This window comes from Rattus norvegicus, chromosome 3 (assembly GCF_036323735.1).
Source record: "Rattus norvegicus strain BN/NHsdMcwi chromosome 3, GRCr8, whole genome shotgun sequence".
In the NCBI taxonomy this organism is placed as follows: Eukaryota; Metazoa; Chordata; class Mammalia; order Rodentia; family Muridae; genus Rattus; species Rattus norvegicus.
This window is the reverse complement of record NC_086021.1, coordinates 56,662,976-56,685,721: the sequence shown is the minus strand read 5'-3', so window position 1 is coordinate 56,685,721 and position 22,746 is coordinate 56,662,976. Positions and strand designations below refer to the sequence as shown.

The window sequence follows — 22,746 nt, the reverse complement described above, 5'->3', positions numbered from 1 at the left end:
CCTCCTTTCCAACCCACTGACCAAAGGTAGAGGAGAAAGATGGTTAATAGGACAATGGGGATGAGGACCTATTTAGAAATAGTTCTTTGGGGATGGGGAGTAGATTACAATCTATGCTGTCAGGACATCAGCAATCTCATCCAAAACATCAGTAGTGGCATTCCATTCCAATCAGTGAACACCAAACATGACTTAGCAGTACTGCCTCAATCCAGAAGAAACTTTGAGGCTTTGCCAAATTGGCATGAGTCTGCTGAAGCAGCAAGAAGCAGTCAGAATACAAGAAGCATGAGAAGTCCTTTAGTACTTTACTATGAAGTCACAACAAGCAAAGACCAGAGAAGTCTCGCAAGGCAAATCAATGCAAGAGCATTGTTCCTTGTCTGTTGGGTTGCAGTTATACTCTTTCCAAACATAATAGGTCCTCCCAAGTGTTTGCCTCAGCAAAAACATCCACTCACCAGACAGATTCCAGAAAAGCATCACACGACACAACAGAGTCTCTAAAGAAACCAGGGATTTCCAATCCAGTACATCTATCGTAAATGAGGACAGAATAAAGGAAAGCCTCTTTCTTTAGTCAGAATTGTACTGATAGTGGGTAGACCACGTACCTGCAGCAATGTCTTGAGAATGTATAGAGGATTGGATTTAGGGCCTCAGTGGTTGATGGTGGCTGATTTCCTTAGTTCTCTTGAACATGGACCTTTGGTAATTACTCAATATTATTGTTTCTTGCATGATAAACCATCTCACTTTAAGACATCAAAGATGCTTTGATACATTTTAAAAGAACATTTTATACAGCACACTGTGAGCTTCACATCATCAAGTATGCGAGAGTTGATCTTTGTCCTTTAAAGATTTGGAATTTAAAGTTTGTGGTAATTTCTCCTGTATCTCCAGATTCACAATATATGTCTCACTGTGACTTTGAAAGGTGCGAATGGGAGGTAACAGGTGGGAGGCAGAAGCTCAACACTTGTTTTCCAGTGAATCCCAGAGAATTATACAGCTCCTGCAGGTCAATATGCACTGGGAGCACTACTCTTCTTGGCCAGTTTCAATCCACACTCACTGTACATATTTTGTGTATTATGAAAACACTACTGAACTGAGTAGTGGGAGATATTTCTAGAAAATGCAGGTTTCAATGAAATGCAATCTGAAAGAGAACTAAGACCTCTACCAAAATTATGGTAATTTATGAAGGTCTGGGAGTACTTACCTATAAATGTAAAGAGATACTTTTTAGGTACATTTTGAAAAAAATTCTAGAAGGTACAGAACAATAAAAAATGTTTCATCTCCCTGTAGAATTCTCTACAGTTCCAATGCTCTGTCTCTCAGCTCTTCTATCTTGATAAGTTTGTCCATTGTATACACTGGTGCTAATAGATACTGCAAGGCTTTCTGTTCTTTGTATATGTTTTGCTCTATCAGACAATATTTACAGAGAAATCTCAGTTAGTGCCTGAAAATAGGTATTTACGTTACTTTGAAGAATTAGCCTTAAAACTTCTCTTTTTTTTTTAAGAACTTACATATTTAATACAGTGTGTTACCCCTGCACAAATGGAAAAAACTTAAGTTCAACATTTCTAGACCAATATGGCTGTTAATTTCTGTACAGTGCCAACTCAACACAGTAAATGGGGATACTTTTTTCCAAAGTTGACAGCACAGCTAAAGTTTCAAAAAATTCAAATTATATATCTGTATATATATATTTATATTTATATAAAAAGACCAATAATAGCAGTGTGTTATGCATCAACAGCAGCAACAGCTTTTCCAGGTTCTGCAGTCATCTGAACAAAACTGTAGAGACATCCAGCACACTCCATTAAAAAAAAAAAAAAGTAAAAAAACAAAACCTGAGAAAACAGCACAGTTCTGTTACTCTTGTGGTACCTGGCACCATTTTTTTTTTTTAAAATTAGCTTCTCAATCATCATCTGGAAAGAAAACATTCTGAGCAACATCATTAAAAACAGCTCTGTCACTACTACTAGCACGGTCACTACTACGTATCATAAAGCAGGTACAAGCTATTTTACATCCACAGAGGTATGATACAGTACTGTCCTACATCTATAATACTAGAGGATACAATTTAAAAGGCATTATTTGAGACTTGATTCTACTTTTCCAGCAGAGGGCCCAAAGGATGGTGTGACACAGCTTTGTAAAGAAACATACTCTAGACAGGATTTCCTTTCACTAGTGGCACAGTTCTAAGGATTCATTCTCTCCATGAATGTCAGCTAAAACCGTTATTAAAAAAATGAAATATCCCTAAAACAAAACCGTATAACCACCGGATTCACATGAAGATGACCTAGTGGAGACAAGCTGGACCTCACCTTACCAACAAGCTATCAAATCTGTTATGTTTAAACAGTGAGACCTCCAAGGAAGGAGATGCCAAGTAGTGCTTCAAAGCTTCGGACCACAAACACAGCATCCTTTTCAACAGAAGCAGAAGCTCATCTGAATATGCTCAAGGATGCTGACATCAACATTTAATCATCTCCTCACTCATCCAGGAAGAAGGGGAGATCAGTTACTACTGTACTTTATTGTGTTCAACCAAATCACCATGTTACAAAAATAGCAAGCTGCCATAATAAAAAATAAGGCTCCTCTATCCAGCACCAGATAGCATCATTTTACTTTCAAGCCTAGAAATTGCACACTTGTATATAAACCAACCGAAGATGAGGATTGAGAGTTCATCTTGGTGGATTTTTTCCTTTGATGAATATGAAGTGTCCTTCCTTATCTTTTTTGATGACTTTTAATTGAAAATTGATTTTATTTGATATTAGAATGGCTACTCCAGCTTGCTTCTTCTGACCATTTGCTTGGAAAGTTGTTTTCCAGCCTTTCACTCTGAGGTAGTGTCTGTCTTTGTCTCTGAGGTGTGTTTCCTGTAGGCAGCAGAATGCAGGGTCCTCGTTGCGTATCCAGTTTGTTAATCTATGTCTTTTTATTGGGGAGTTGAGGCCATTGATGTTGAGAGATATTAAGGAATAGTGATTATTGCTTCCCGTTATATTCATATTTGGATGTGAGGTTATGTTTGTGTGCTTTTCTTCTCTTTGTTTTGTTGCCAAGATGATTAGTTTCTTGCTTCTTCGAGGGTATAGCTTGCCTCCTTATGTTGGGCTTTACCCTTTATGATCCTTTGTAGTGCTGGATTTGTAGAAAGATATTGTGTAAATTTGGTTTTGTCATGGAATATCTTGGTTTCTCCATCTATGGTAATTGAGAGTTTTGCAGGATACAGTAACCTGGGCTGGCATTTGTGTTCTCTTAGGGTCTGTATGACATCTGTCCAGGATCTTCTGGCCTTCATAGTTTCTGGCGAAAAGTCTGGTGTGATTCTGATAGGTCTGCCTTTATATGTTACTTGACCTTTTTCCCTTACTGCTTTTAATATTCTTTCTTTATTTTGTGCGTTTGGTGTTTTGACTATTATGTGACGGGAGGTGTTTCTTTTCTGGTCCAATCTATTTGGAGTTCTGTAGGCTTCTTGTATGCCTATGGGTATCTCTTTTTTTAGGTTAGGGAAGTTTTCTTCTATGATTTTGTTGAAGATATTTACTGGTCCTTTGAGCTGGGAGTCTTCACTCTCTTCTATACCTATTATCCTTAGGTTTGATCTTCTCATTGAGTCCTGGATTTCCTGTATGTTTTGGACCAGTAGCTTTTTCTGCTTTACATTATCTTTGACAGTTGAGTCAATGATTTCTATGGAATCTTCTGCTCCCGAGATTCTCTCTTCCATCTCTTGTATTCTGTTGGTGAAGCTTGTATCTACAGCTCCTTGTCTTTTCTTCTGATTTTCTATGTCCAGGGTTGTTTCCATGTGATCTTTCTTGATTGCTTCTATTTCCATTTTTAATTCCTTCAACTGTTTGATTGTGTTTTCCTGGAATTCTTTCAGGGATTTTTGCGATTCCTCTCTGTAGGCTTCTACTTGTTCTCTAAGGGAGCTCTTTATGTCTTTCTTGAAGTCCTCCAGCATCATGATCAAATATGATTTTGAAACTAGATCTTGCTTTTCTGGTGTGTTTGGATATTCCGTGTTTGTTTTGGTGGGAGAATTGGGCTCCGATGATGCCATGTAGTCTTGGTTTCTGTTGCTTGGGTTCCTGCGCTTGCCTCTCGCCATCAGATTATCTCTAGTGTTACTTTGTTCTGCTATTTCTGACCATGGCTAGACTGTCCTATAAGCCTGTGTGTCAGGAGTGCTGTAGACCTGTTTTCCTGTTTTCTTTCAGCCAGTTATGGGGACAGAGTGTTCTGCTTTCGGGCGTGTAGTTTTTCCTCTCTACAGGTCTTCAGCTGTTCCTGTGGGCCTGTGTCTTGAGTTCACCAGGCAGGTTTCCTGCAGGGGAAAAGTTGGTCCCACCTGTGGTTCCAAGGCTCAAGTTTGCTCGTGGGGTACTGCCTAAGTCCTCTCTGCTGTGGCAGCAACCGGGAAGATCTGCACCGCTCTTTCCGGGAGCCTCCGTGCACCAGGGTTCCAGATGACGTTTGGTGTTTTCCTCTGGCGTCTGGACGTGCACAGAGTGCAGCCTCCCCTGGTCTCCCAGGCGTGTCTGCCTCTCTGAAGTTTCAGCTCTCCTTCCCACGGGATTTGGGTGCAGAGAACTGTTTATCCGGTCTCAAAACTTCTCTTAATTTCACACTTCCCTTTCGAGAAGTGTGTTGGCTCAGACCTCCCAGCTACATTACTATACCTATATATTTCACAGACTTACTGGCTGAATAGCTGAGCTGTGTGGAGAGGAGAGCTCGCCGAAGACAGCTGTTTACTGGGTCTGGCAGTAAAGCATTAGAGATGTCATGAGCTCTCCCCGGTGTCCTTCGGCTTACGAAATCACTTCTTGAGCGTCATGCTGGCTTGCCTTGATTGGAGAATTGGTGTGGACCCAAAACCGAAGAGAGAAGAGGGATTAAATATCAATACCGAGGAGTGCTGACTCAGCGGGTTTAGCAGAAAATCTATTAGCTCACAAATAATTTCCGTCACAGCAGAGACGTAGGAAATTCCTACTGTGAAGTTCCAGTGTTGTCATCACAGGGTAACAGCTTATCAGGAGTAGGGGACTGTGGTCAGCTTAACAATACCTTGGTGGCTTGATCTTTTATGAACATGATATATAGGTCAGTCAAAAGTTTACTAGCACAGGAGCCTGCAGAGTATTTATGACTGGGAGGAGACCATAAATGGAGGGCAGAGGAATCAATTTTTATAGATCTTCCATGAAAGCAAAGAAGCTTAAGCAACAGTCGTAGAAGCCCACAGGGCTTTGCTCTGCTTGTTTGTTATGTGATGGATATTTATCTTTGATGCTAAGTTTACAATTCCTTTGGGTCACTTAATTATGAAAATTGAAAATAGTGTTATTATTTGTTGCTAAACCGGGTGTTGGGATGTGCACATGAGTGTGGGTGCTGGGGGAGGCAAGAAGCACCGTGGTCTCCCTGGAGCTGGAGTTATAGGCAGCTGCTTGACATGCCTGCTGGGAACAGTACAGGAGTTCTCTGGAAGAACAGCACACACTCTCTAACCACTGAGCAATCTCCAGCCTTCCCCCCTTTTTTGTCTTCTCAGGTCATACGTTCTTTGGTGCTATAAACCATCTGACTTCCCGAATCGTTGTACCACTTAGTAAAGATTTTAGAAGCAATTTGTCTTCAGCAACTGTATATTTATGCTAGAATTCTTGCTAGAATATAAAGTTGTATTCATACCATTCTCCCAACAAAGTAAGAGGCCAGCGTAAATGTATTGGAAAAAAAGAACCTCAAATACCAAGGTGTTAAATTATGTTAAGATGACAGAATGACAGATGAGTTTGTTATTATTTTGTTTTATTGTATTTTCATTTGTGTTATAATTTTTGAGCCACTTACTAGACAAGAAGAATGTATGGCCATAACATAATTATGCTCCTGAGCATAATGGAGAGCTTGTGTCATCAGATCCATCACCTTCCTTAAAGCCATCAGAACGCAGCCAAGCGAGCCAGACTTGAAGATGGGGATAAAGAGTGGGACTCGCCCGTCACACCCAGGTCGTTCTGCTGCATCTCAGCTGCTGCTCTTCTTTAAGGAGGCTTCAGAAACTGGACAAAACGTGGCTGCTGTAAAGAACAACAGGACTATGCCATTTGCAAGGAAACAGATGGAACTGTTCAAATGAAAACAGACTCAGACAAATGTTGTTCCTCTCATATGCAGAATAGAGATTAAAAATCATAGCACCGGGGCTGAAGATGCCTCAGCAGATAACAGTGAGTACTCATCCTCCAGCGACCTGAACTCAGTTCCCCACACCTACCTCGGGCAACTGACAACCACCTGTGACCTACATACACATGTGCGCGCGTGCACACACACACACACTCACACACACACACTCACACACACACACTCACACACACACTCACACACACACTCTCTCTCACACACACACACTCTCACACACACTCACACACACACTCACACACACACTCTCTCACACACACACACTCTCACACACTCACTCACACAGACACACTCACACACACACTCACTCACACACGCACACACACACACTCACACACACACTCACACACACACACACTCACACACACACTCTCACACACTCACACACGCACACACACACACACACACACTCACACACACACTCTCTCTCACACACACACACTCTCACACACACTCTCACACACTCACTCACACAGACACACTCACACACACTCACTCACACACGCACACACACACTCACACACACACTCACACAACACACACTCACACACACACTCACACACACTCACACACGCACACACACACTCACACACACACTCACACACACACTCTCTCTCACACACACACACTCTCACACACACTCACACACACACTCACACACACACTCTCTCACACACACACACTCTCACACACACTCACACACGCACACACACACTCACACACACACACTCTCACACACTCACTCACACACACACTCACACACTCACACACACACACTCACACACACACTCTCACACACACTCACACATACTCACACACTCACACACACACTCACACTCACACACATACTCACACACACACTCACACACACACACACTCACACACACACTCTCACACACTCACTCACACACACACTCACACACTCACACACACACTCACACACACACACACACACTCACACAGAAGCAGGGTTACACAGAGGAAGGAGGTAAAGGAAGAGGGGAGAGGGGACAATAAGCGAGGACAATGGAGGAAGGAAACAAAGGTCTCATGTTCTCTCCTGTAGAATCTCTCGTTTGAATCTGTGCTTGGGTAGATTTTTAATATATGTGTGGATGTGACACAAAATCAAAAGTGGGATTATTTCAGTGGAGGAAGGGACCTGTGGGAGAGTTGAAAAGAGGGGAAAGGCTAGTGCTAAGGGAAAATATGAGCAAAATACAATGGCTGGCCTACCTGTGTTAAAATGCGGTGAAGATGGCCATTATTAAATTCAAATAGTGGTGAGTGGGTGTTGTGTTAGAATCACGGCTCACATCTGGACAGACCACACCAGGCCAATACAGTTCCACGTGAGAGAGGTTTATTGTGGGGTGAAAGTGGCAATGGGGGTGACGGAGACGAAGGGGGAAAGAGAAAAGGGGTGAAGGTCAGGAAGAGTCTGCCTTTTATTTAGGCTGTGACTTAACCACTCGCAGGTAGTGGTGGGAAGTGGGCCAGGTGAACTCTGGGAATGTATGGCGATTGCCATGGCAGCAGATGCCTAGGTCCCTGATGCTTACAGGTGATGTCACTGTCATCATTGGATTCGGAGGTGATCTGCAACCATAAAGCCCGTTCCTGACTGTAAAACCAGTTCTTGATGCCAACAGTGGGCATTTTCAGCTCTCTCCTACAACCCAGTGAATATATACACACCGCCTACAGACACACACTCACGAACATGTGCAGAGCCACCCCTCCACACATACACAGAGTTCAGACTCTACCAAGAACAGAGGCCCCTAGACCAGGCTGAGGCTATGTTTGTGTTTGAGGTGCACATGCTCATGTGTAGAGGCCAGAGATAGACGTAAGGTATTTTCCCCTCTTGCACTTCACCTTGTTTGTACAAAGTATCTCAATGAACCTGGAGCTAATCAATGTGCCTAGAATGCTTAAGAGGGTCCATTTTCATTCTCCTCAGCATTAGGAGGGCACTGGAGACGCAAACGCATCTTCGTGTGTGTGCACAGTGGTAGCTTTGCCAAATGAGCCATATGTTCAGCCTCTGAGCTGAGATGTTCCATAGGAATAGAGGTCAACCATAGACCCTCTGCCCCTTTCCGCACTACAACCCCTTTCCAGGAGGCAAGCTTGGCCAGCATGTGACTCCAGAACCTCAGCTCCTATTGAGATTTGCCTTTGACATGACAGTGTTTAGAATGAAAATTACTCTTGGGAATGAATAAATAAGCAGGCATACCCTATTATAATTTTTCATTTTTAGATACAGTAATTAAGTGCTAACTGGCATGCCAGGATATAGGATCCCACAGATTAAAAAAAAAACCAAAAGAAAAATATTAAAAGTATCTGTAGGTGACACTGGATTTGGAGCCATTAGTCACAAACTCTCAAAGGCATGGTTAAGACCCATAAGAGAACTGACAAGACATAAAATTTGCATAAAAAGAATCATATGAAAAGCAAAATATATTTTAGACTAGAAGTTTCTGTGGATCTTCTGAAGCTTCTTGTTACACTAACCTCTTTCTCTGTTCACTTGGTGGTAGCATCCATGTTTGACCACTGTCTTCCTGTAGAACTCATCCATCTTATTTGAGAGTCTCCTGTGTTGAAGAGGATGCTCTGAAAGCCAGCCCCTCTCCTGGATTTGGGCAGGAACCTGGCAGGTATAATCACAGTGAATTCCACCTCACAGCTTACAGGCAACTTTCTTCATTCGTGGAAGGTCACAATGCTCTACAACACAGCCAACATTGGGCTGGTGTTTGTGTCCATCTGTTACAGTGTGCAGAAGCAAGCATGAACTGGTTACAGGCTTTGGTGCAATTAGGTTATTTAAAATTTTGGTTGTATTTTCCTTCTTCTTTGATACAAATTGGGAATCTGAGAGGAAGGCTCAGCTCTAATTCATGTCTGCTGCCGAATCCTTTCGAATTTAGTGCCTTCTACCCTCCATCCCCCTCTTCAAGTGTTCCAACTGTGGCCTTTCCTCTGCTGCTGCAGTCTGATCTTCCGGGCCAGTGGACTTAACACTGGAGCTCTGGAACTGCTCATCTGAGTTCTACATCGCCACAAGGCCTGACAGACTCTAGAATCTGCAGTGCCTTCTAAAAGTCTCCCGAGATTGGCAGAGGAAGGCTTAGTTTTCAATTCTTGGTAAAGGTAAGCATAACAACAAGTCTGCTGTTCCAAACTTGACCATGTGGGTAAGTCTTCAACTCTTCAAAACCTTGCTCACATTGTGCTGGATGTGTTGGTACAGATCTATAAGCCCAGCTGTAGGGAGGAGAGAGCAGGGAGCACTTTGACGTGAGGAGCAGCTTGGACTACACAACAGAACAATGCAAAGCAATCCCTGCTCAATTCTTTTCGATGTATACACAGAAATTGACTTTTTGGAGCATATAGTGGCTCTGGCTTTGAGGAATCACTGTATGGTTTTCAAAGTAGGTTTCATTTGACATCCCTCCAACATTGCCTGAGTCTCAGTTTCTATGTGTCCTTACCAATATATCATTTTCTACTTACTCGATAAATAGTCCAGACTGTTTATTGGTAACTAATGCCTTATGACTTAATCAGTGCCTTTTGGCATTTAGAAATTACTTCCTTACAGTTGCTTATAAAAGACGTGTGTGGTGGATATCAGGTACAATCGGATCCATCTCACTGTTAGCACTAGACACTGGCCCTGTAGAACTCAGTTGTGATAGTTTATTCCGGAAGCCTCATCTGTTGTGTGATAACTGGCAGAGCTGGCCCTTAAATGAGGCTGGAGATGATTATTTCTGCTTTTGCTCAATGAGCTGGGGAAGGCTGCCTGCTGATGGATTGTAGAACAGAGTAGAAGCAGTGAGCACTGTCAGCTCAATGGATTGTTTTTAATGAGGGGACAGTGCTATAGTATAAAAGTCCAGCCTGCTACACAAGATAAGAATCTTCCTACCGCTAAGAGGCTAGGACTTCTCCCAGTTCCTGAACACAGCCCACAGGCTGACTAGATTAGGCAGCACGGCAACAAGGCTGGGTGATTATCAGGCAGCAAGGCAGAAGAGATGTCTTGTGGAAAATTGTGGGTCTTTTGAGTTTCGAGGAGTGTATCTAAAGGGGGATCCAAAAAAACTCAGCACCAACTTTTATTCATTTTGAGGCTATTTTCAGGAACCCAAACTTTTTTTTTTGCTTTGTTTTAATGCAAAAATCTATCATTCTCTGAAAAAGGATTTGAGCTATTCCTGGAGGTGTAGATTGGCTGTATTTTGGAGAGATGAGTTACGGGAGAGGACTGGATTGCCACAGCTGGGTCTGCAATCAGGCCTATTGTCCCTGGCAAGGTGTTCGGAGGAGGCTGTGCCAACCCACACGGTTACAGGTTACAGTGCACAGCCTCAGTGTCACCTCTGTGGGGAGTGGTCCCCTCTTCTGTTCCCAGGAGTCAATGATGCACAGCTGTCCTTCCAAACATGGTTCAGCCTCATACCGTCATGGCTTCCTCCCGGGTTGACCCCTCTAGGGAGGAATGGAGTTTAGCTGTCGGAGTTTTAATTTTTGGTGTCTGCACTTTCCAAGGAACTCTTGGAACTTTAAAATGTTTAAAAGGAACGCAGCAGATATCCAGCAGTCTGTAGGCTGCCAGGAAAAGGCTTCTTCCTCCCTATTTTTCAATTCAAATTGGAAAGAAATTATCTGTATGGTAGACTATTCCAAACTCATACAACAGAAGCAGGTGAATTTGCGAACATCCGTGTACCAGGCATGGGACGTGTAGACGATCCATCCAAACAGCTGCTCTTCCTGGCTCAAGTAGACCCCCTCGCACCCCCTCCCCCGACTCCGTGATAAGCAGAGACAATGGACACAGGTTTTGGGGGAGGGGAAACCTTGGTTCAATAAAGCATTGATGGTTGGTGCTCTGGTGGGGAAGATAAGGTTTGATCAATATTTGATCTCAACACTTATCTAAAAACCATGTGGAAACAAACTGTTAATACATCTTATCAGGTGAGGTTTAAAATAAATCAATTAACCTCAAAGTAACAGCCAACCCTCCGTTCGTTCACTACGGGAAGTCTCCTCAATTCCAAGCAGCCCAATAGGCCCTAGGAGAGCAACAGGGAGCAACCCTGACAGAAATTCTTGCCTTAATGGTGTTTATATCCCGGAGGATGGAGGGCTACTGGGAGCAAGGGCAGGGGAGGAGTTGAAACTGCAGTATTCCGAAGTACCAGAGCAGGAACAAAGCCAGGGAACACGAAGCGTTTTACGGTTCTGGTCAGAGGGAACTGTAAACTGAAAGGCCAGAGGTGGGAGTAGCTTTGCTTACCCTCAAGAAAGACAGGCAGACAGGCGGGGAGACAGGAGGTGAAGAGGTTGGAGACACTGAGTGGAGTCCTGATGGATTCTTTATGGACTTGAGGAAACTTACATTTCAGCCAAGAAGCCGAGTCTACCGAAGGCATGTAGTCGGCCAGTGGGGAGAGAGAGGAAACTGGGCAAAGTGAAATGGGACTGAGAAATGAAGCTGAATAGGGCATTCTCCCGCCAACTAACTTTTGGGAAGTTGGAAAATAAAACACTTTTGTTGCTCAAACCTCAGGAACACAGATGTACCAGACACACATATCTTTCCTCCACATTGATTCATTCGAGTGTTCTTGTCTGTGTGTTTCTTAATTGTTTTCCTTTTATTTTATGTATATAAATATTTTTGCCTGGGAATAGAACCTGGGTCCCTTATAAGAGAAGCCAGTGCTCTAGCCCCCTAACCACGCTGTTTTAAATATTCTCTTCAAGGTCTGCTAGATTGAACTTCCCATGAACTTCCCGATTTCCTGATGCAAACCTAATTCCCAATCCTGCTTCTTATTAATGGATCATATTTGCATTGATAACTAGTTATTTAGCATGTCAGTCCTCTCACGGAGCGCTGAGATGTGACCTGCTTCTGCAAATGAGCGCCTGATTGAGTCATGAGATTGAGTTATGAGAGTGTGTGTTTCTGTGGTGCCGTGTGCACTGCGTGGCTTTGACTTACTTAAAACATCTGTATAATCATCTTTATTTCATCCCTTTCTGAAAAAAAAGCATATTTGAAAAACTAGTTATCTCGCTTCTGGTCAAATTCCAGTGGAGAAAAATATTGATTGCTGTGGCTGTGTGCACTAATACTCAATATTGTCTTGGGGCTAATGCCTGCCCTTTTGGATAGCACTACATGAAGCCTCACAAAGAATCGTGCAGAACATCTGACAGCAAAGAGACAATTTGCTGACAGCTTGCGCCAAACGTGCTTTTCAGGTTTGAAAGGCTTGTTTTAAAGATTGTTTATTTGCATAAAAAATCTGTTTGACCTGTGTTATGAAGTCATGGCTGTGCTGTGTGCTGGAAGAGACAAAGGAATTTATAGATAAGACATGGTCCTTGCCTGTGCAATTTAGAACAATGAGAGATGCCTCTCCTGTGCTCACCACATACTTCTGGGCATCTGGTGGTCAGAAACTATATGGCGAGGGACAACATTCCTTCATAAGAGACGCCTGCTTTTCCCTTCATATTAATTATCTTCTTGCTCAGAGGGTTCAAAGCAAACTGTAGGACAATGGGTTCTTAGTAATAACCTCTTTAGGGGGGTGATTTTCAAAGCAGGAAAAGAGAGCCAATCAAATATTTTTGCCCTGGTTTTACAATCAATATTTTTTGGGTGGGCCAGTCAGAATGCTTAGCTGTGCAACTGTGCTTTGCTGAGGAAGCCTGATGTCTCAAGTTCATTTCCTGTAACAAACAAGCCCCCCTCAAACCAAACAAAAACAAATTCCATCCCCTCCCCCCAAAAAGATCTAGATGAAGCAGCTTACATCGCTACTCTTAGCATCAAGAGAAGCAGAGACAGAAAAATTGCCCAGTGTCATGGAGGGCCAGTTACAATGGTTTATGAAGAGGAGACAGAAAGAGAGACCTGGGCGAGATGGAAAGAATGAAAAAACTCTGAAAGTTATCTTCTGTGTTGCTTTGAGTGAACTGTCCCCCGTAAGTCTCAGACATTTGAATACCCAGACTCCAGTTGGTGACTATTTTCGGGAGGATTGCAAGGTATGGTCTTGCTGAAGGAAGTGTGTCACTAGGGGGCAGTTTCAGAAGATGCTAGTTGTCTCTGCTTCCTGTTTGTGGATGGGGATATGAGCTCTCAGCTGCTTCACTACTGCCATGCCTGTCGGCCCACTGCCATGTTCCCTAACGTGACTGTGATGGGCTCTTGTCTCTCTGGAACCGTAAGCCCCAAATGAGATTTCGTCCATATTCATGATGTTTAATCGTAGCAATGGAAAAAATAGCTAATACACCCTCTTACCACCATACATAAACTATGGCATCATTGCACGTGCGTGTGTTTGTGTGTGTGTGTGTGTGTGTATACATATGTGTGTGAATGTATATATATATGTGTGTGTGTGTGTGTGTGTGTGTACATATATGTATATATATTCTCCTTTTAAAATTCATGAATTTTAATTTTTAAATTTTTGTCACAGGAAAACAAAAATCCCAAACAAGCAAATAAACAAAAAGATAGAAAAGTAGGAAGGGTTTGTATGGCAGAGGAGGGGCCTTAGCAGAAGAGGGATGGGGTGATAGAGGGTCGTGGGGGTGAAGATGACCAAAACACATTATATACACATATGAGATTGTAAAAGAATAATACAATACTCTTTAAAAAGATAATTGAAGATAAAAATACAATCATCAAGGTAAATGGGACATTTAAGGAAGATGCTTTATAGTCCTAAAACGGCAAAACCAGCCCAAGAATTGATGGAGATATCTGAAACACAGCTGCCATTGTTAGGGTTACTATTGCTGTGATGAAACGCTGTGACCAAAAGCAAATGGGAAGGAAAGGGTTTATTTGGCTAAGCGTTTCCCATTGCTATTCATCCTTAGAATAAATCAGAACAGGAACTTAAACAGGGCAGGAACCTGGGGGCAGGAACTGATGCAGAGGTCATGGAGGAGTGCTGCTTACTGGCCTGTTCCTCATGGTTTGCTCAACCCGCTGTCTTATAGAACTCAGAACTACCATGTTAGGGGTCTTCCCCCACTCAATGGGCTGGACTGTCTGACATCAATCAGTAATTAAGAAAATGCCCTACAGGCTTGTATACAGCCTGATATCACGGAGGCATTTTCTCAGTTGAGGCTCCCGACTCATATAATTATAGTTTGTGTCAAGTTGGCATAAAATTAGCTTTCACAACATTCATGTGTTAACAAATCTTTCTGGTTCAGGTATATATATATTTTAATCTCTATGGGGTTCTTTTTAATTGTGGAAGTGAACCAAATCTATTATAAACAATACTAAAATATTCAAAGTAGGAACTTTAAAAATGATTAAATGATGAAAAAGGTTCTTGAGGCTGAGTCCAGTGACACCGTAGAAAATGTCAAGGCCAAGATTCAAGACAAGGAAGGTATCCCACTTGACCAGCAGAAGCTGATATTCATTGGCAAGCAACAAGAAGATGGGGGTATCCTGTTTGACTTAAACATCCAGAATAAGTCCACCTTGCATCTGGTCCTGTGTACTGGTCTGGCCCATACGAAGTCGAACTCTGAAGGGGTGGTGTAGAATGCTTACAGGGAAGACAGAAGAGAAGACTCAGAGACAAAGGTTAGAAATCGGGAGGGCTGTCCAGTCAATACTGTGGCAGCCTTGAGTTTAATTCTCTTAGGCGTTATATACTTTACAGTATTGTGGGAAACAAGGCCACAAGCTAACAGAAACAATTTACTAAAATACACACAAGACAATCCTTCCCATCCCCAAAGCCTCTGCTCTTTCCACCAAGGTCAATAGAGTCTTCGTCCCTTAGCCTTGAGCCCCAGGTGTACCTCCTCTTATCATCCATGCCTCTATCAACAGGCCCCGACCTGCCTTGACTCTGCCTGGCAGGCAGACATTTTCTCTCTTTTTTTGTTTTCTGCTTCAGAGAAGCAGCAAAATGGCTCCCAACAGTCCTGCTCATGCATGGTGGCATCAGTGAGCCGTCTCTTCAGACAGCTTATCCAGAATTGCAACTGTGACAAAATGATCTGCCTTAAGTGTTACACGTGCCTACACCACCTCCGATCCCCCACAACCCCCGTGCAGTCACTTGCCTGAAGAAGTGTGGACATACCGTCAACCAGCACCCCAAAAGGAGGTCAAATAGAACTGGAGTTGTACCTGGTCCATGACCCCGGGACCTACCACATCACACACACACACACACAGATGAGAGAGAGAGAGAGACAGAGAGAGAGAGAGAGAGAGAGAGACAGAGAGAGAGAGAGAGACAGAGAGAGAGAGAGAGAGAGAGAGAGAGAGAGAGGAGAGGAGAGGGGGAGGGGAAGGGGGAGGGAGAGACAAAGAGATAGAGAGATAGAGAGACAGAGACAGAGTCAGTGGCTTTGCATGTTTTAAACACTTAGTTTTAAGAAGAGATTTAGATTTTAATAGCTTATGTTTCCCAGAAAAGGACGTTGGATTTCCTAGAACAGGATTTACAGATGTTATAATGGGGTGGGGTGGGGTGGGAAGGGTTGTGGGATGGGGTGGGGCTATGTGGGTGCTGAGAACTGAGAGTGGGTTCTGCAGAATATCAGCCAGTGCTCTTAACTATTGAGCCATTTCTCTAAGCCATCTCTTCGGCCCCCCAACATTTAGCTTTTCTTTTCTCTTTTTAATACCCATATAAGCTTATTTATTTTTTATTAAAAAACAAACAAACAACAACAACAACAACAAAACCATGTGTACCCGGTGAGTCTTGGCTGGCCCAGCAGTGCCTCTCCTCCCAGTGCCCTGTGAAGTGCTGGTCCACCATCAGACCAGGAAAAAAGACGGCTGTAGCCTACAACACAGATGCAATGGAGGGGCTTGCAGAGCTGAAAGTTTTAATATCTGTGTGTGTGTGTGTGTGTGTGTGTGTGTGTGTGTGTGTGTGTGTATGTGTGAGTATGTGTGAGTATGTGGTGTACGTGGGGATGAATGTTGTTGCAGATTGGCCGATGATAAATTGAAGAATGTGTTCAGCCTCCTGGTTTAAACCATTCTGCCAACATCGTCTTTGAATGCCAGCCTGCAGAGAATAATAAAGACGCTTATGGAGACAGTTGCAGGGCCCTCATTAGAAGTAGAAATCCCAGCACAGGGATAGTACAGTGCTATATTTAGCTGATGAGAAAGAGAGAGAGAAAACAACCACTTTCCTACTCTCCTTCCTTCTTTAGGCCTGTCCTCACTTAACTTTTGCTGTGACTGTTCTGTGATCCAAACAACTGCCATCTTGGGGAGTTCAGCTGTGGCCCCTTGCAAAAAGATTACCCGAGCTGTCTTGTTAGCTGTTTACATCCCCTCACGAGGGTGTATGCCATAAGACCCTCACCCGAGTATAAAGGTGTTCCTTACCACCTACTGAATGCAAGTTTACTTTCATTAGATGAAGCCTTGGAGGAGGGCTAGAGTATGTAGACAAGGGAAGAATAGAGGTGTGTGTGTGGGTGGTGGTGGTGGGTGGGTGTTTCCATCTTTATAGCTATGGGGAATTCTCATCCCTGTTTGATAAAGGAATTTTCAGCTATGGTTCATTAGGGGGAGAAGCACCCACACCCCTGACAGCAATCCCTCACCTATGTTCTACAAAGAAGTTCAATCAATGCATTGGTTCTCCAGAGTGACCTTTGGATATTTTCACTACTCTTCTCCAGGTAGAAAAAAATGCCTTGATTTGTTGTTGGGACCTTACAAGAAAGGGAGACATGGCTAATATCTTCCCCTGTGAAGGAATTTTACCAGCAACTTGTTATAGAGAGCATTTGGGATGATTTCTTTGAAGATAAAAGATATAAGTTGTTTTTTTTCTCTTGACAAAAGTAATGCATATTATTTTTTTAACAAAAGATTTTTCTTTTTAAAAATTCCATTTTACTTTACTTTTTCATGTGGTTGTTTTGCCTACATGTATGTCTTTGTACCATGTGCATTCCTGGTCCCCAAGGAAGCTGAAAGAGAACATTGGATTCCAATGGAAATGGAGTTACAGATGGTTATGAGCTGTTGTGTGGATGGTTCAAATTGAACCTGGTCCTCTAGAAGAACAGCCAGTGTTCTTAACCACTGGGATACCTCTTCAGTCCCATATTCTTTATAGACAAATACAGAGAGTAGAAATACTGTTGTACCCATGAGAGAAAAACCACTGCACATGCCTCTCAGTTACAAGTAGAGCTTGAACTTAGAATTATCTGACCGGAGTTCATTTGCACTGCTGGTAGAGCTTCACTTTAAGCAGTTATATTCCTCTGGAAAGATTAGTTTATGTACCTATGTGCCTATTATTAGGTCACTCCCTCATTATTTATTGTGAACAATCCCTAAAACAGCATTTTTGTACCCAATATTGTTTCCCTATTGGTGTAGAGTTCTTGATGGTGGTCATTTTTCAATATAATATCTTGATTTGTATTTCTACCTTCAATGTGAGAGAGGCTGTCTTAGTTACTTTTTGTTGTTGTTGTTGTTGTTGTTGTTGTTGTGAAGAGACACTAACACCAAAGCAAGTTATAGAAGAAAGAGTTTATTGATGGAGTCTATGACCATCACGTCAGGGAACATGGCAGCAGGTGTACTGGCATGGTGCTGAAGCAGAATCTGAGAGCTTATATCCTGATCCACAAGCACAAGGCAGAGAGATAACTAATTGGGAATGACATGAGCTTTTGAAACTTCATCCCTATTAGCGCACCTCCTCTAACAAGCCCACACCTCCTAATTCTTCCCAGACAGTTCCATCAACTGGAGCCCAAGCATTCAAATATATGAGCATATGGCTAGGGGGACATTCTCATTCAAACCACCACAATGACCATTGGAAGGCTGATGTTGACATTGCAGCTGTCAATCTGCTTAGGACTTGGGTTGAGGAACCCTTATGAGTCACGGTAGAAAGGCAGGGCAAAAATGTAGGGGGATGGGAAGGGAAAGGGGTCTCTCATTCAGCACAAAGAATGGACCTCCATGTTAACTGCAACTGAATCAAGGAAGTGGACTGTTCTTGACTTACTGATGATAAATGCTGCACATGGACTAGAGATATTAGTATTGGAGTGGAAACTATTAGACTGCAGGTTTTGGGACAAAGGCTAAGATGTTCCTGCCCTTCTTCTCTGACCAGAAGCTGGCACTTGCAAAAGCCATGCAAAACATTGGACAAAACTGATACCTAGTTCCAGATTCCAAAGTGACTACTGGGCCACCCTATAGGGCCCTAAATTCACCGAATAAGGCTGTAATTCCAGTGCCTCACAACATGTCACTACTCCCTCCTCTTTCCTTTAAGAAGTACAACTTCTCTGACCTCCTCCTGTGAGATCAGTGAACCTGCCCATGAGCTGCTCCCAACAAATCTACTTTTATACTTATAATTTGGCTCAATTTGGTTTATTGCATCAGTGGATATGCCATCAGAGACTTTCTGCTCATTTTCTCTGTAAACTTAGAAACCATTTCTAAAAGCATTATGTATTGAAAACCATGTGAGACAGATGCTTTCACCCCCTATCACTTACTCAGGTCAACTTAAGATTTGAACCCAGGAACTGAAGAGATGGCCCAGCAGTTAAGAGCATTTATTGCTGTTCCAGAGGACCTTGTTTCCATCTCCAGCATACATATGACAGTTCACCATCTGCAATTCAAGTTTCAAGGATACATGCCTGGTATACATATACATACATACATACATACATGGAAAACAATTATAGACATGAAATAAAAATAAATCTTAATTTAAAAAAAAGGATCTGAATCTAAGCCCATGATTATGCCTCAGTTTTTCAACTCATTGAATGCTGATACAAAAATCTCAAACCCAAAGGGAAAACAAAACCCACCAAGCAAACAAACAAAAGTCCCTAGCACAGACAAGTTTGTGAAGAAGCAGCCATTTCTCCCAGGCCAGAGTGGCCTTAGGCTAACAAAAGAAATAATGGGACATTAAATCTGTTACTATTCCCAGGCCCCCTGTGTCCCACAATAGTAGGACACTTCATTAATCTAGCAATATCTTGAACAGTCTTAGACATTTTTACAAAGAATTGCTTCTCCAGTGAGAACGTCACGTAAGCCAAAAATAAAAAACAAAACCAAAGGCCAACAAGCCCCCCATAGAAACCCATGGCTTATAGCCTTGTTAACCCCCAAACTTGAAAGGCTCAGAATATTCGTTTACTTTTTTAAATACTAGAAAGTCAGTTAGATACCTGGAGATACTAACCTCATTAATAGTTACTGTGTTTATCAATTCTTATTGCCTGAGGGAGGGAACCAGAGGACCGCTGGCTGCAGATTCTGTCATCCAGGGTGAGCAGTATGTGGAGTAAGTACAGAGCCCTACAAAGGGATTGCCTCCAGGGGAGAAGTGGGCTTTGAAAGTGCTTTGAGCAGTGGCTACCACATTGAATTTCCCAGGGTAAGAAATCTGAAGGTCAAAACGCTTTAGGATGTATTGTTATGATTATTTAAAAAGTAAGCTTCTATAGTTCCCAATTCATCTTGTAATAGTACTGAGGGAAGAGTTTAGCATCCTAGGACTCGACTTGGTTTGGGTTGTGGATGACAGTCCTCTCTTTTAATAACGCACATGATCACCTAGCACCTTTTTACCTGCATGCATACATCCCTATCTGAGATTGCACCTAGCGACCTCAGAACCCCTTTGGAACCTCACCTTCCCCAGCCTTTACATATCCCCCCTCTGAACAATAGGACATTATTTCTCCATCCCTAGTAACAATCAAATTTAGACAGTTTCTATTCAAATAGATCCCCAATGTATCCAGCCTGGTTTGGGGTGCATAGTCAGTAATACAAACTATACCTGGCAAGTGAAGTTTTAGGGAGACTTCTCTGCTGATCACTTAACATTTGTGAATAATTGGGCTGCACATGATTAAAAACAGACACATGATGGGAAGGCTCATGTGGGAAAATGATTATATGACTAATCTATCAATCAAGATATAAAACTACCCAAACAATGCTCACTAGGAACAAACCCCTCCATCCATTAGACCCCATACAAAGAGATCCCAACCTGTAACCTGGGTCCGTGAGTACTCATTCATGTGACCTACTGTCAATGTTGATACTGTATCCCTCTCTAATTTGTGCTACCAGTTTGCTCTGAGTAAAGATGTCTTGATACTTTTGCAAATCTGTGTGAGCCACATTTTTAGTTATTTGGGTAAGAGGACAATATCCTGGAAATGCCTGAACTCAACCCTAATGAACCCTGGGTAACATTATGGGTCCATAGAGATGGAAACATAAATGAGAATAGCATACCTCTCTTTAGGGAGCAGAGGAACCCCCTGAGCAAGTGTGTATTATTGCTACAGACACAGCCCGGACAAAGACCAGCCCATGGGAAACTGGCAAAATCATTCTCCTTTAGGGCCAGTCTTGACATGGGCAAAACCCTCTTCTCTGATCCAAGTCTAAGTGTTTATGGACAATTGATTAGTGTGTACAAAAACTAATGGGGCTTTCCTCTTCTAGATTTTAACAGCCTGAGACTGCTCACCTACAGAGATCTCATATAGAGACTAGCTAACTGCTCCACATCAACTCCTGATGCTATATACATAATAAATATGCTGGGTTTCCAGGTTGCTTGCAGTAGTACGGGCCTATCCATAGGAGTGGGCACAACCCACCCGGTCCCAGCCTTTCTGTATGCATCTCATCATTTCAATCCCTCACAAACCCTACTCAGGATTCTAAGATCCAAGCTACAAGGGTTTGTATCTCTTTCCTAAGAAGAGTTTCAAAAGGTTGGGTGTCCCCAGGAGTCTGTCTCAAAGCCTGAGAGGCCCATGGGATCTTCTATTGAGCATTTGCCATGTATCAAGGGTTGTTTTCAATGTGTATTGGGGTAGAAAGGAAATGGACATTTTATTAGTGAAAGCATTACTGTCACTATACTCAAAGCCAAGAGCTCTCTGTACACATGGTGTTTCTAAATCATTGGTTAGAAATTTTCTTATCTAAAATTTTGCTACAGACTTACAAGTAGAAATTGGCAAAGAGGAAGAAGAGGAAGAGGTTGCCAAGTTACAAGTAATACAGATGTGTGAGAAACACTTGGAAGATGAGGTTAAAAGGGTAACACAAGCAGAGAAGCCCAGCAAAGTTTTATGCTTCGAGGGGGGTAACCCAGTGGAACAGCCCTTGCTTTACCACTGGTAAAGGCCCTTATGGGGCCTTGAGTTTCATTTCCAGTAGTACCCACATACACACACAAAAGAGGAGGGAAGGAGAGTGAAGGACTCCAAGCTTAGACTTCACTTTCTAAACAGATAACAAGCCTTTTGACTATATAGCTGGTAATTTCCTTCATTTTGAGAATAAAATGAGTGCCCTGTTACCTGAGATGGAAAGACTCTATAGCCTGCTCTTAGAACTTCTAATTTTCAAAGAAGTTTCTTTTTAAACCATTAAAAGGTGGTTGCTAAACTATGAGACATATGTAGGTGTCCTAACTTCTTTTCCTGTGTTTATGATTGAATACCCTGACAAAAGCAACAGGAGAAAGTGTTTATTTTAGAACACGGTTCAAGGCACAGTTCATCATGGAGGGCAAGTGAAGCAGGTAAGAACTTGCAGCTGGTCACACTGCATCAGTAACAAGCACCAGACCTTAGCACAATGGATGCCATGTTAGAGGCACTATTCAGACCAAAAAACCCAGCAAGTACGCTGTGCCAAAAGGAACAAAAACCGGTTCATAGTTGCAGAGAAATTCCTGAGTAAAAAGTCCCTAAATATACCCCTCTGTTATAAGTCTCAGCTATGGTCATGCCCACAGGCTCCCAAGAGCCTCCCCTGATACCAGGTCATTAACTCATCTCAGAAACACTCCTCTATCTCTTCTCTCCCAACCCTCTCACCTCACCCCCTGCTTCCCACACCTGACACTTCCCCAACCCTGTTTTCCTCCCCATCTCTTCTCTGAACCAGTTCTCTCCATCTACCTTCCATGTCTAGTTTGTTTCCCTTCCTATAGTCAGGCTAAACTTCCAGTAGAGTAAGGGAGACAGCAAGCCACCCACAAAACTGTCGACTCAAAATTTGTCCTGCCTACAAGATGTGCAGGGGAAAAGGTGGAACAGAGATTGAGAAGAGAGGCAATCAATGACTAGCCTAACTTGAGACTCATCCCATGGGAGAGAGCCAAACCCTGACATCATTACTGATACTCTGCTGTGCTTGCAGACTAGAGCCTAGCATAACTGTTGTCTGAGAGGTTTCATTCAGCAGCTGATGAAAACAGATGCAGAGATGTACAGCGAAACATTAGATGGAGGGACGTCTTATGGAAGAAGGGAAGAAAGGTTGAGGGTCAAGGGCATGAC

The 22,746-nt window shown here is 42.8% G+C and overlaps 1 protein-coding gene across 1 annotated transcript; it reads left to right on the top strand.

The window, feature by feature from the left end:
- Positions 1-14,689: 14,689 nt before the first annotated feature.
- Positions 14,690-21,580, top strand: LOC120101491 (ubiquitin-40S ribosomal protein S27a-like). Its single transcript, XM_039106104.1, has 2 exons — positions 14,690-14,873; positions 21,396-21,580. The coding sequence occupies exons 1-2, from the start codon at positions 14,690-14,692 to the stop codon at positions 21,578-21,580; spliced, it is 369 nt and encodes a 122-aa protein (XP_038962032.1).
- The last annotated feature ends 1,166 nt before the right edge of the window (positions 21,581-22,746 follow it).

What these genes read in the sequence shown, in the direction of transcription:
- LOC120101491 (XM_039106104.1), top strand. Translation starts at nt 14,690, where the DNA reads ATGAAAAAGGTTCTTGAGGCTGAGTCCAGTGACACCGTAGAAAATGTC. An exon ending in CACCTTGCATCTGGTCCTGT is followed by an intron (nt 14,874 to 21,395) that starts GTACTGGTCTGG and finishes ATTTTGCTACAG; the next exon opens with ACTTACAAGTAGAAATTGGC.